Source organism: Geotrypetes seraphini, chromosome 7 (genome assembly GCF_902459505.1).
Source record: "Geotrypetes seraphini chromosome 7, aGeoSer1.1, whole genome shotgun sequence".
In the NCBI taxonomy this organism is placed as follows: domain Eukaryota; kingdom Metazoa; phylum Chordata; class Amphibia; order Gymnophiona; family Dermophiidae; genus Geotrypetes; species Geotrypetes seraphini.
This window is the reverse complement of record NC_047090.1, coordinates 48,013,292-48,026,640: the sequence shown is the minus strand read 5'-3', so window position 1 is coordinate 48,026,640 and position 13,349 is coordinate 48,013,292. Positions and strand designations below refer to the sequence as shown.

General features: G+C 47.1%; 1 protein-coding gene across 2 annotated transcripts in view; it reads left to right on the top strand.

Moving 5' to 3' along the window:
• The window catches only part of ADA2 (adenosine deaminase 2), a 104,880-nt gene that overhangs the window by 39,000 nt on the left and 52,531 nt on the right, over window positions 1-13,349 (top strand). For both annotated transcript variants that reach the window (XM_033952742.1, XM_033952741.1), the window contains exon 4: window positions 7,743-7,953. In XM_033952742.1, the coding sequence (XP_033808633.1) occupies window positions 7,743-7,953 (211 nt within the window). The remainder of the gene's footprint in view (window positions 1-7,742; window positions 7,954-13,349) is intronic.

Sequence of the window (13,349 nt, the reverse complement as noted above, 5' to 3'; positions counted from 1 at the left end):
TCTGCCTCCTCGCATCTGCCCTTGGTACTGGCAGGATCTCTGAAAAGGCTATCTTCCTTGTCCTCAGCTTCAATTTCCTCCCCAGGATCTTAAACTGCTCGGTCAGTGTAGTCATGTTGAAATTCCTTCTGCTGACGTCATTTGTTCCAACGTGGATTATCACTGCTGTCTCCTCTGTCTCAGCTCCCTCCATGATTCTCTCGATTCTGTCAGAGATGTTCTTTGTTCTCACCCCTGGGAGACATGTCACTAGGCGATCTGCTCTGCCTCCTGCTATGTGACTGTCCACCTCTCTCAGGATTGAGTCTCCCACCACAATAGCAGATTTCCCTTTCCTCAGCTTCCTCCTGGGTCTCAGGTCTGTGTCGGTGATTTGATCCTCCAATCCTTCCTTCTCCTGTTTGGTTCCGCCGCAAGGTCCTTCTCCCCCGGCTCCTGGTGGGTCCTGTCCTCCATCTGTTGGTTCCCTTTTGAAGAGCGGGTGTTCCCGTGCCTCTACCATCTTGCAGGCCTCCTCGATGAATCTCTCGAGCTCCCTGACCTGTTCGTCGATGTGGTTTTCTCTGGTGATGTCCTCAGTTGGTTCAAATTCCCTCAGTTCCTCTATGGAGCGGAGTCCCTCTAGCTCTTGTACTTTGATCTGCAGTCTCCCGACCTCCTTCTTTAGGCTAGCCAGTTCCTGACATCGACTGCATATGTAAGCCTGTCTCCCGGAAGGGAGGTAGTCATACATGTGACATTCAATGCAGTATACCGGAAAGCTTCGCTGGGCTTCTGCTGCCTCCATTTTTCCTTCCTTGTGTCTAAAGTTCCTTGGTGCGTTGGAGTGTGCCCGGCGTGTAGCTAGGTGGAGAAGTAGAGAGAGAAAAAAAGAATTAGAATAGAAGAAAAGGAAAATTTTTTTTTTTTGTATATTTTTTTTTTTTTAGAAGTTGATTAAGAAGATTGAAGTTGCTGCTGAGCAGTCTGGACTCCTGGCTCCTTCTCTCGGCTCCTTCGCAAAGGCGCCCTCGCTAAGGCGAGCGCCTTTGCTGCTCGCCTTCGCCGCGCGCCGAACGGCTGGGCGCCGTTGGCTTCTCCCTTTTAAGGGGGAGTCTGGGCTCTGTTGCTGCTGATGACGCTGTGCGGGTGGGCGGAGCTTACTCTCGCCGCTGCCCGCCCCTCGCCGCCGCTTTCTGCTTCCTCCTCCGATGTCCTCTCTTCCTCCTCCTACAGCCGCTACGCTGCCTCAGCGACCGCTGCTTCCCTGCGGTCTGCATACATCCTTTGTAAATTTAAATAAGCCGGATTAGTACAGATGGATCCTGCACAGTCAATGCTAACTGAAGACCATGTCTTTTCCATACACCTAGAACACAGATAACACCCTTGCCCAGTATGGAATAAGTAATCACAATCTAAAATTAAGAAATATGTAGTTAAGTTAAATTGAACTGCCAAGAAGCCAGACTCTGCATACAGTGCAATACCACAGAAACAGTGATGCATGTCCCCTAATACTATGCAAAATATAAAGATAAAAATAGCAGATGTAAATTTGAAAAAAAAAAAATATTATAGACAATTGCCACTTTACAAAGTAACAAATAGAAATAAAACAAAATATGGAAAATAAAATATCATTTTATTGGACTAATACATTTCTCAATTAGCATTCAGAGGCCAAGACCTCCTTACTCAGGTCAGTAGAGTATAGTGCAGTTAAGGTATCTTATCCTGACTTATGGAGCACTCTTTAAACAGCCCAGTTCTGGAGTATTAGCGGTAACAGCAAATGTAGTATTAGATTTTGTACGGCCTACTAGCCTCTTGTCCCACATCTAGTAGAATAAGTAGCTTTTTTCTAGATATTGATTCTTTATGATTATGAGGCCAATGCAGATAATTATAAACAAGTTCTCAGAACTCAGCAATCATAAAGAATCAATATCTAGAAAAAAGCATTTACAAACAATTGTGTTTTAAGTAATTTCTTAAATGTGCCGTTTTCACCACATATCCGTATTCGATTCACAAGTGAATTCCACAATTTGCCCTCTGCACAACAAAAGGTCATTGAGATGGTCTTAACGTATTTTGGATTAATATTTGCCTTTAGTAAGGCTGAATTATCAGAGCATAGTGATCTGTTTGGTAGATAGTTAGTTATATTATTCTTGAATAGTTCAGATATAGTACCAAAAAGGAATTGGTGACAAATCGTTGCTGCTTTGTACTGAATTCTGAAGGCAACTGGCAACCAGTGTAATTGTTGGAGATAGGGTATTATATGATTAAATTTCAACATTCCCGTGATCAATCTAGCTGCTGCATTTTGTGCAACTTGCAATGACCTCAGCCCAAACTAGAGATGTGCCTAAACATTGAACAAGGTGCTGTTCTAGGTCACCTCATGGTTGACCTTCTCCCTCTTGTCACTCCACCTAAGCATGGAGATCACAATATAATGGCTCATTGAGATGCTCCTTGACACATTCTTCCTGATGTTCTCATTCCTAATTATCATGAAGAGACTATGATCATCTGTCTTGACGCTTCAGCAGAGAAATTTCACAATTTTCTACTGATGAATCATATGGCATACCTTCAAACCCTTGAAAAGAGGAGACTGAGAGGGACATGATCGAAACATTCAAGATAATGAAGGGAATAGACTTAGTAGATAAAGATAGGTTGTTCACCCTCTCCAAGGTAGAGAGAACGAGAGGGCACTCTCTAAAGTTAAAAGGGGATAGATTCCGTACAAACATAAGGAAGTTCTTCTTCACCCAGAGAGTGGTAGAAAACTGGAACGCTCTTCCGGAGGCTGTTGTAGGGGAAAACACCCTCCAGGGATTGAAGACAAAGTTAGACAAGTTCCTGCTGAACCAGAACGTAAGCAGGTAAGGCTAGACTCAGGGCACTGGTCTTTGACCTAAGGGCCACCACGATGAACCATTGGTCTGACCCAGCAGCGGCAATTCTTATGTTCTCCAATGCCATGCAGAAGGTCTCCTTCAGAAAATATTTTTCACTACCTTCATCTGGGCCAAGATCTTCCCATTAACATGGAATCAGAGGAAGAACCAAGGGCACAATTGATGAAATGTCTAGATTATGAAGTCTGGCCTAAAGAATGTCTAAAGCTCCCAATTCATAATGCCCTCAGTGACATTCAGATTAAAAACTAGGAAACTCCATTAACAGTTTCTGTTGCCCCTGCCAAGCTGGAGTCTTTATATTGTGTTTAATCCTCTCCTGGCTTCCATGGCACTCAGCTACCACAGCAATCATCAGTGGTACAGTCAATCTTACAGCATGCCCTTAGCTCCAGGAAATACACTAGCATGCCCCCAGGAAGAGAAGTCCTTCAAATCATCAATTCCACAATTCTTTATTAGAACTTTGGCTAGAGTACATGACAGCTCTCCTGGAAGCTACTCAAACTCAACTCTTTCTGCCACACAGGAGTCTCAACATCCTAATTCACATATATCAAAAGTCTCCTCTTTTTACATCAAATTGAGCTTCCTTAACTCCGTTGGTCCAATTACATCTTGGAGAGCCTTAGAGGACCCTCTTGGCCCAATGGTCTCGTACATCGGAGCACTTTTCAACAGATTCAAGAGACTTTGGCCTTCTTCATCTGCTACTATGAGTAATTCCACAATGCTCTTCATTATACCTCACCTCTTTGATCAAGTGGTCTCATTTCAAATACACAACTCAGTTGCCATTTTCTACATGCTCAAGCTCAAAGGTGCAGACTCGCACCCTACTGTTCAGTGCATTATACTCAAAGAAATTAATCCAGGAAATATAAATTCAAACCAATGGAGTGAACTCACTCAACTTTACAAGTGCTCATTTAACTTGGCCTTCTTCTGAGTATACTCCTGATCATCTGTATTTGGCTACCTTCTTCCTTGACTCATGGAGCAGGTTTACGTTAGACTTTCTCTTCCAATCCTCCAGTCTGGAAGTCTTTACTTTCTTTACCCTAATAGGCCACCATGATTCGTATATTACCTCAGTGGTTCTTTCTTCCAGTATATGTGAACCAATCACAGTTCAACTATTTTCCACATTACTGACACAAGTTATGTTCTTTAGCACTCCCGACATGCTCTCTGTTCCCTGTCAAGTAGATTTACCAGTGTCAGTTATTACTGATGCATCTACAAAATCTTCCAAACAGCATTGCTACAGTTTCAAGTAGATTCACTTCAGTCTCTGTAATATCCACTCTCTAGATATGATAGCTTGTTCTTTCCCATCGGTTCTAGACTATCTCTTCCATCTTTCTATCTCAACTCTTCAGATTGTTTCACTCAATTTATCTCAATGCTATTACTGCTCTTTATATCCTACCGGATAAAGAGCCATTACCTTTCATCTTGTCCTTTCCAGGTTCTTGGACCATCTTTATCATACCAATATACCTCAAACTTCCTCCTGTTAATTCAATTCTTACTGTTATATTTTCCAGTCTGTTAAAGCCACTCTTTCTTCGTCTCTTCACCATCTCACTGGAAAAGTACTCTTTTAACATTTATATTCTACCTTCACATCCTTCCAAAGGTCTTTTCAAGGTTTTTACCTGTTTCAATCTACAATTCTGCTTATCTTCCTTTCAAGACACTGTTCTCACCTAGTGGAGTAGCACTCCACATTTTACACTGTAAATAGGCTTTTTCTTATGCCTTAAATCAGGCACAATCACAAGACTTCTTTTCTATCATTTTATATATGCATTCCTAACAGACTAGGAATGCCTGTCGTAAAGGCATCCATCTCCACTTACAAGCGGACTATTTTTCATGCTAATATCCTTGGACCTGGCTGATGTTCATACCCATGTCTCTGCATATAAAGTGTGATCACTGTCAACTTCAATAACCATTCTACATTCCACTCCTGTTCAGGACATCTATGCAACACTCGCCTAGTTCTCCATTTATAGATAGGCTCCTCATTCCCTATGCTTCAATGAGATTTCTTAGATTGAACACTCAGCAGCAAGCAAACAACAAAACAAAAACTGCAGACAAATATGTACAAGATGCAGGCAATGTTTATTACACCAATAATTAAATGCAGTAAAAATACCACCTTATTACCAACCAAGGGACCCGACACGGTCTGTGTGTCGGATAACACCCCTTCCTCAGGAGTCCATGGTGGATAAGGAATGAAACAAACCGCAATAAAAAGGTATGAAACGAGCGCCTGTGTGAGCCAAATCAGCATGCATTAAAACCAGGACAGCAGAATGCTTTTTGGCCTTGCCCCCATGTTGATGCTGTGTTGGGCAAAATACTAAGAACATAACATAAGAACATAAGCATTGCCTCTGCCGAGTAAGACCACGGGTCCATTGCGCCCAGCAGTCCACTCCCGCGGCGGCCCCCCAGGTCAATGACCTGGAAGGTATCTATTATTTAAGACATTTTGCCTGTATAGTATCCCTCTAATTATACCCTTCAATCCCCTTTTCCTTCACGAACTCGTCCAATCCCATTTTGAAACCTAAAATCGTTTTCTGCCCTACCACCTCCTCTGGAATAGAGGTCTGCATGGGAACGGGGATTGCGGGAATCCCACGGGTCCTGCGGGAATCCCCCCCTAACCCACGGGACTCCCACAGGGACCCCCCCTCTGGCCCACGGGACTCCCACGGGAACCCCCCCTCTGGCCCACGGGACTCCCACGGGGATGGAAGGCTTTGGAAGCAGAGTTCGTCCATATAATATAATGGACACGTCAGCCTTAGTAAAAGAGGGGGTTTATAAGTTAATTACCTGAACAGAAAACAAAAAAAGGGTTCCACCAAAGAGATTCCACAAGGAAAACAGCAGCGCAAACACAAAAGAAACTGTGGAATTGATGATCCCGTCAGAAGTAATTGCTGCTTTTTATGGGGATTGAGGCAATTTCTTGCGGGGATGGGTGGGGACAGAGAGAATCCTGACGGGGCCGGGTGGGGATGGGTGGGATTTCTGTCCCCGTGCAACTCTCTACTCTGGAAGCGCATTCCAGATGTCCACCACCCTCTGAGTGAAGAAGAACTTCCTAGCATTTGTTCTGAATCTGTCTCCCTTCAATTTTTTTGAGTGCCCTCTAGTTTTTGTTGCCCCCGCCAGTCTGAAGAATCTGTCCCTCTCTACCTTCTCTATACCCTTCATAATCTTGTAAGTTTCTATCATATCCCCTCTAAGTCTCCGCTTTTCCAGGGAAAAGAGCCCGAGCTGCTCCAGCCTCTCAGCATATGGAAGGTTCTCCGTGCCCTTTATCATTTTTGTTGCTCTTCTCTGGACCCTCTCGAGCATCGCCATATCCTTCTTAAGGTACGGCGACCAGTATTGAACGCAGTACTCCAGATGTGGTCGCACCATCGCCCTATACAGCGGGAGGATAACCTCCTTGGTTCTAGTAGTGATACCTTTTTTGATAATGCCCAACATTCTGTTCGCCTTTTTTGAGGCTGCTGCGCATTGTGCCGCCGGTTTCATTGTTTTATCCACCAAGACCCCCCAAGTATTTTTCTAGGTGAACTAGTGAAAATATGGCCCCAGTGGCCCATCCTATTCCTCTACCTATGACTAAAACTGCAACAATAAAATATTTTGTTAATTTCCGTGTCATTTTAGATAGGAAATTTTTTTAGTCATTTAAAAATGTATATACCACATAAAAACTATGCGGTGTACAAAATTACATGCATACATATTAAAAATACTAAAACATGTTTCGACAAAACAAACACAATAAAACATTAACAGTATCATTATTAAATCTTTTTTTTTTTAAATTCATCCTACAAGATGAATAGGCAAAATCCCATAAAAACATTTACAGGACGGTAAGGCTTCATCAGCAAATAGCATTAGCACATGAAGGCATTAACAAATAATTATGATTTCAACATTTTCTTAAAATTCAGTCTCCCATCAAAAAATCGCAGAATGCGATGGCGATGGCAGCGCATAGGAAAGCTGGGCAGCTGCAACAGACAGCATTTTTTGCCCCAATCTTAACAGGAGAGACTTCATACCATGCAACTTCATACCATTTTCACATTGTAATTTCACTGCTATCTATAAATGAAAGCATATCCCTAGTGCAGGGATCTCAAAGTCCCTCATTGAGGGCCGCAATCCAGTTGGGATTTCAGGATTTCCCCAATGAATATGCATTGAAAGCAGTGCCTGCACATAGATCTCATGCATATTCATTGGGGAAATCCTGAAAACCCGACTGGATTGCAGCCCTCAAGGAGGGACTTTGAGACCCCTGAGTTATAGGATCAGTAAAACCCGATGCTAAACAGCCAGGCGATGTAAGTGAATTTTGCATGGGATTTTACTCATTTGCATGGCCAGATCGGAAAATGGGCGATCGAGGGGAAAACCACACGGTGGGCCGTTTTGTGAATGGGGTTGGTTAGCGGCGGTTGTCGCCAGACGATCGCTGACTTTAGTGAATCTAGCCCAGACATGGGCAACTCCAGTCCTTGAGGACCGGAATCCAGTTGGGTTTTCAGGATTTCCCCAATGAATATGCATGAGATCGATGTGCATGCACTACTTTCAATGCATATTCATTGGGGAAATCCTGAAAACCTGACTGGATTGCGGCCCTCGAGGAGGGACTTTGAGACCCCTGCCCTAGTGTGTGCTTGTCTCTATGTTGGAGCCTGTTCTAGTCTTCTTTGAGGCACACAGCTCAGCATTTACTTTCCTTCATTTTTCATCTTGTGGCAGTTTGCTGCAGAACCTGACACTGGTGACAAACAGCCCTGAGACAACCTATCCGGATCAGAATGTCATCTGGAAGAGATTTGAAAACTGTTTTATCACTGCTAGTGATCTCATATCCTATGCACCTGTTTTCAAGGACTACTACTACCAGAGCTTACAGGAGCTGTATGAAGATAACATTCAGTATATTGAGATGCGGGCCATGCTTTACCCGGTATGTTGCAATGCATGAAAAACAAGCAGAATTTCCTGGGTCTGTATTTAGCCTGTGCATATCTGACTGTAGAACATGGAAATTCGTTCCCAGAACACATTAGAAGTTGAAACGAATAGGGCCGATTTTGTGGCAAATGCTGTGCGCTGCTTTGTGAATGAACCGGATCAGGTAGTCTTCTGTTCCCTGAACTGGCAAGGATAGGGTTACTGTGAAAGGTGAGCAGTGGAGACACATTTTTGTAAAGCATGTTCCGTTTGTAAAGTATGGGTTGTGGATGCTGACAAAACTGCGCTTTGGTATATCCAGGGGTGTGGTTTGAGTAGGGTTTGTTGTACATGTGTAATTTTATAAAATATAGCAAATGGTTCATAGTCTTAAGTGTGCGCCGACAATTCAGCGCAAAACCTCAGCGTGCCGCAGGAAAACCTTCTTTTAAAGAGCTCTGACAGAGGGTGTTGGTGGGGAACCCACCCACTTTACTTAATAGAGATCGCTCTGGCATGGGGGGGGGTTTGGGGGGTTGTAACTCTACATTATACTGGAAACTTAACTTTTCCCCCCAACACGGCAGCGCGATCCCTATTAAGTAGAGGGGGGGTTCCCCCCCACAACCCCCGTCGGAGCCCTTTAAAAGAAGGTTTTCCTACGGCTCGCTGAAGTCTTGCGCTGAATTGTCGGCACGCGCTTTTGTCCTTCACCTAGCGGTTCATAGTCTTAAGTGCATGAGACAAACGAGCGCCAACAATTCAGCACGCCGCAGGAAAACCTTCTTTTAAAGGGCTCCGACGGGGGGTGTTGGTGGGGAACCCCCCACTTTACTTAATAGGGATTGCGCTGGCGTTGGGGGGTTTGGGGGGTTGTAACCCCACATTATACTGGAAACTTAAGTAAAGTGGGGGGGTTCCCCCCCCACACACACCCCTGTCGTAGCCCTTTAAAAGAAGGTTTTTCCAGCGGCGCGCTGAATTGTCAGCGCTCGTTTGTCGGAGTGTGTTTGTCTCATGTGCTTTTGTCCCGTCACCATAGCAAATATATAATATATGCATTCAAAAATCATTATACTAAGAGGGTACCTTTGCAAACAATTTGAAGTGGAGAAAAAGACCTCAGTGTAACGTTGGATTCAGACAAAAATTGCTGATCTTCCGGACATATCAACTTCAAAGAATAGTTTGAAGTCAAAGACACATTATCCCAGGACAAGCAGGCAGCATATTCTTAACATATGGGTGACGTCACCGACGGAGCCCCGGTACGGACCTTTTTAACTAGAAAGTTCTAGTTGGCTGCACCGCGCATGCGCGAGTGCCTTCCCGCCCGACGGAGGAGTGCGTGGTCCCCAGTTTCTTCGTTTCCGCGGAGCGAAGAAGACGCGTGTGCTTTCAACGGCTGTTGAAAACTCTCTTTTTGCCTTCCCGCTCGCGCTTTTTTTGATCTTTTTTCTCATTTTCCCTTTCGGATTCTTTTTTTCTACTTTAAAAAAAAAAAAAAAAAAAAAAATTCTCTAATTTTTCTTTGTTTTTTCAACCGGCCCCGGCGGGGCCTGTTGTAATCATACAGACCTCCGGGTTTGATTTTGCGGAGGCCGTGTTTCCCTTCATGCCCCCCCAACCGGGCTTCAAGAAGTGCCAGCGGTGTGCACGCCCGATCTCTCTAACGGACCCACACAATTGGTGCCTGCAGTGTTTGGGTCCAGAGCATCGGGCTGACACTTGCACCCGCTGTGCTACTCTCAAGAAACGCACACTTAAAAACCGGCAAATCCAGCAGAATCTCCTCTTCGGCACCGGTTCTGCCATGGATCCGGCCCCGACGTCGACGGCGCCGCCTAAATCGGCACCAACCACATCAACACCGCCTGACCCTTCTTCGGGGTCGATAGCGCCAGGTAAGCCGGCTAAGAAGCCTTCCACTTCCCTTGAGCGCCCTCCAGCCACAGCGGCGACACCGGTCCTTCCGGCGTCCCGCAGATCCCGTAAACGCTCCGCTCCGATCTCGGTGAGTCATCGGCCTCCTCATCGCCGGAGCGTCGAGCAGCACCTGTGGTACCGAAGAAAACTAAAACGGTACCGGTGCCCCCATTGGAGGACCGCATCTCGGCCATCCTCCAGGACAAATTACAGGAGCAGCTACAGCAGCAACTCCAACACCTACTTCCGACCCTGCTGGCACTGCTCCTTCCGGTGCCGGACTGGCCCGAGCCTCGCACCATCCCACCGGTGTCCACCCCCTCGGTACCGCTGAACACCTCCATGCCGGTCTTATCTGCCCAGCCTGAGCTCCAGACTTGCACTGCGGAGGACCCCTCCCGGTCCCGGGATCGACTCCGGTCTTCCCAGGACCGCGCTCGGCACCATTCCTCCCGGGACAGGGATCGACACCGGTCTTCATCTCCCGGTACCATATCCATGCGCTCTGGCAAATCTCTTTCCAAAACACGCCATACTGAGCCTGCCGTTAGGGATCCGGACTTATGGGAACAATCCCCACTCGGTACCGAGGAGGATGCCTCTTCCACAGATGAGGAACCCTCTATGGCTGATACCACTTCCAAGCCTGAGCAATCCTCCTTTACGAAATTCCTTCGGGAGATGTCAGCGGCTCTTTCAATCCCATTAGAGTCCGACTCTAAGAAGTCCCAGGCTTTTTTAGATGCCTTGGACTTCGACCAACCTCCCAAGGAATTTCTTAAACTGCCCGTACATGATATCTTACGGGAAACATTTTATAAAAATTTGGAAAACCCCCTTACTGTCCCGGGTGCCCCCAGAAAACTGGACAGTTTATACCGAGTCATCCCTATTCCGGGATTTGATAAACCTCAATTGCCTCATGAGAGTCTCCTTGTAGAGTCCACATTAAAAAAATCCCAGGGCTCCAGTGTTTATGCCTCCACCCCTCCTGGCAGAGAGGGTAAGACAATGGACAAATTTGGAAAACGCCTGTATCAAAATGCCATGCTGGCTAACAGGGCAAACAACTATACCTTCCACTTCTCCTTTTATATGAAGCACTTGGTCCAGCAACTTTCCGCCCTGCAAAAATACATTCCTGAGCGTAAGGTCCCGCTTTTCCAACAACAGATTTCCAGCCTCCTTCAACTCAGAAAATTCATGGTGCGCTCGATTTATGATTCCTTCGAACTCACTTCCCGAGCCTCCGCACTGGCTGTAGCCATGCGACGCCTAGCCTGGCTGAGGGTGTCTGACCTTGACATAAACCACCAAGACCGCCTCGCCAACGCGCCCTGCCTTGGTGATGAACTTTTTGGAGAGTCTCTAGATTCCACAACACAAAAACTTTCGGCTCATGAGACCAGATGGGACACGCTGATTAAGCCTAAAAAGAAGACTCCACCTGCACGACCTTACAGGCCTCAGTCCTCTTATCAACGCAGGTTCTCTGCCAGACCGCTTAATCCTCCTCAGCAGCAATCTCGCCGTCCTCGCCAGCAACAGCACGCTCAGGCACGCCCTCAATCTCACCAGCCGACCAAGCCTCTGCCTCAATCTAAACCTCCTCAGCCCTTTTGACTCCTTTCTCCAGGGCATAGCCAGTCTCCAACCCTCGGCGCCTCTTCCTCAACCAATCGGAGGCCGCCTCACCATTTTTCTCCATCGCTGGGAGGTCATCACATCAGACCAGTGGGTACTCAACATCATTCGCCACGGATACTCACTTCATTTCCAGACTCTTCCATCCGACAATCCTCCCGTAGAGTCTGCTTCTCACTCCTCCCAAACTCCACTCCTCCTAAAGGAGGTCCAATCCCTCCTCCTTCTCAATGCCATCGAAGAGGTTCCCCCAGACCAGCGGGGTCAGGGATTCTACTCCCGCTACTTCCTGGTACCCAAGAAGACAGGAGACCTTCGCCCCATCCTCGATCTCAGGGACCTCAACAAGTGTTTGGTCAAGGAAAAGTTCAGAATGCTCTCCCTTGCCACGCTTTACCCTCTTCTCTCTCAACACGACTGGCTATGTTCCCTAGACCTCAAGGAGGCCTACACACACATTCCAATCCATCAGACTTCACGTCGCTACCTCCGATTCCAGATACAGCAGCACCACTATCAGTACAAAGTGCTGCCCTTTGGTCTCGCATCATCGCCCAGGGTGTTCACCAAGTGCCTTATTGTGGTAGCGGCCTTTCTCAGGTCTCACAACCTACAGGTGTTCCCCTACTTGGACGATTGGCTAGTGAAAGCAACTACATCTCCACTAGTGCTGCAAGCCACTCATCAAACCATCTCTTTCCTCCAGATCTTGGGGTTCGAGATCAATTACCCCAAGTCGCATCTGCTTCCCACGCAGCGCCTTCAGTTCATCGGAGCAGTTCTCGACACCAATCTGATGAGGGCGTTCCTTCCCTCCGACCGCCACCAGACCCTGCTCCACCTCTGTTGGCAGGTGCTCCTTCATCAATTCATTCCTGCTCGACAGATGATGGTCCTCCTGGGCCACATGGCATCGACGGTCCACGTTCTTCCCCTGGCACGCCTCCACCTCAGAACTCCCCAGTGGACTCTAGCCAACCAATGGTCACAAACCACAGATCCTCTTTCTCATCCCATCTCTGTGACATCGTCTCTTCAGCTCTCTCTTCAATGGTGGTTGGACTCCTCCAATCTTTCCAGGGGTCTCCTTTTTCATCCACCCCCTCACTCCATGATCATTACCACGGATGCCTCCCCTTATGCATGGGGAGCTCACCTGGGAGATCTTCGCACCCAGGGACTCTGGACCCCTCAGGAGCATCGACATCACATCAATTTTCTGGAACTCTGAGCCATGTTCAATGCGCTCAAGGCCTTCCAGCACCTTCTCTGCCCTCAGGTTCTTCTCCTGTGCACAGACAATCAAGTCGCCATGTACTACATAAACAAGCAAGGCGGCACCGGATCTCGCCTCCTTTGTCAGGAGGCTCTCCGCATCTGGACCTGGGCCACGGCCCGCAATCTCTTCCTCAAGGCTGTCTATATCCAGGGCGAACAGAACTCCCTGGCCGACAATCTCAGCCGCATCCTTCAACCTCACGAGTGGACTCTGCATCCCCCCCACGCTCCGCTCCATCTTTGCTCGCTGGGGCACTCCACAAGTGGACCTCTTTGCAACTCCTCACAACCATCAGCTGCCCCAGTTCTGCTCCAGACTCTACTCTCCTCATCGTCTGGCCCCAGATGCATTCCTGCTCGACTGGACGGGTCGGTTCCTCTATGCCTTTCCTCCACTGCCTCTAATGTTGCGGACGTTATTCAAACTCCGCAGGGACAGAGCCACCATGATTCTCATCGCCCCTCGGTGGCCCCGCCAACACTGGTTCTCCCTCCTGCTCCAGCTCAGCTCCAGGGAGCCCATTCCTCTTCCTGTGTTTCCTACTCTACTTTCACAGCAGC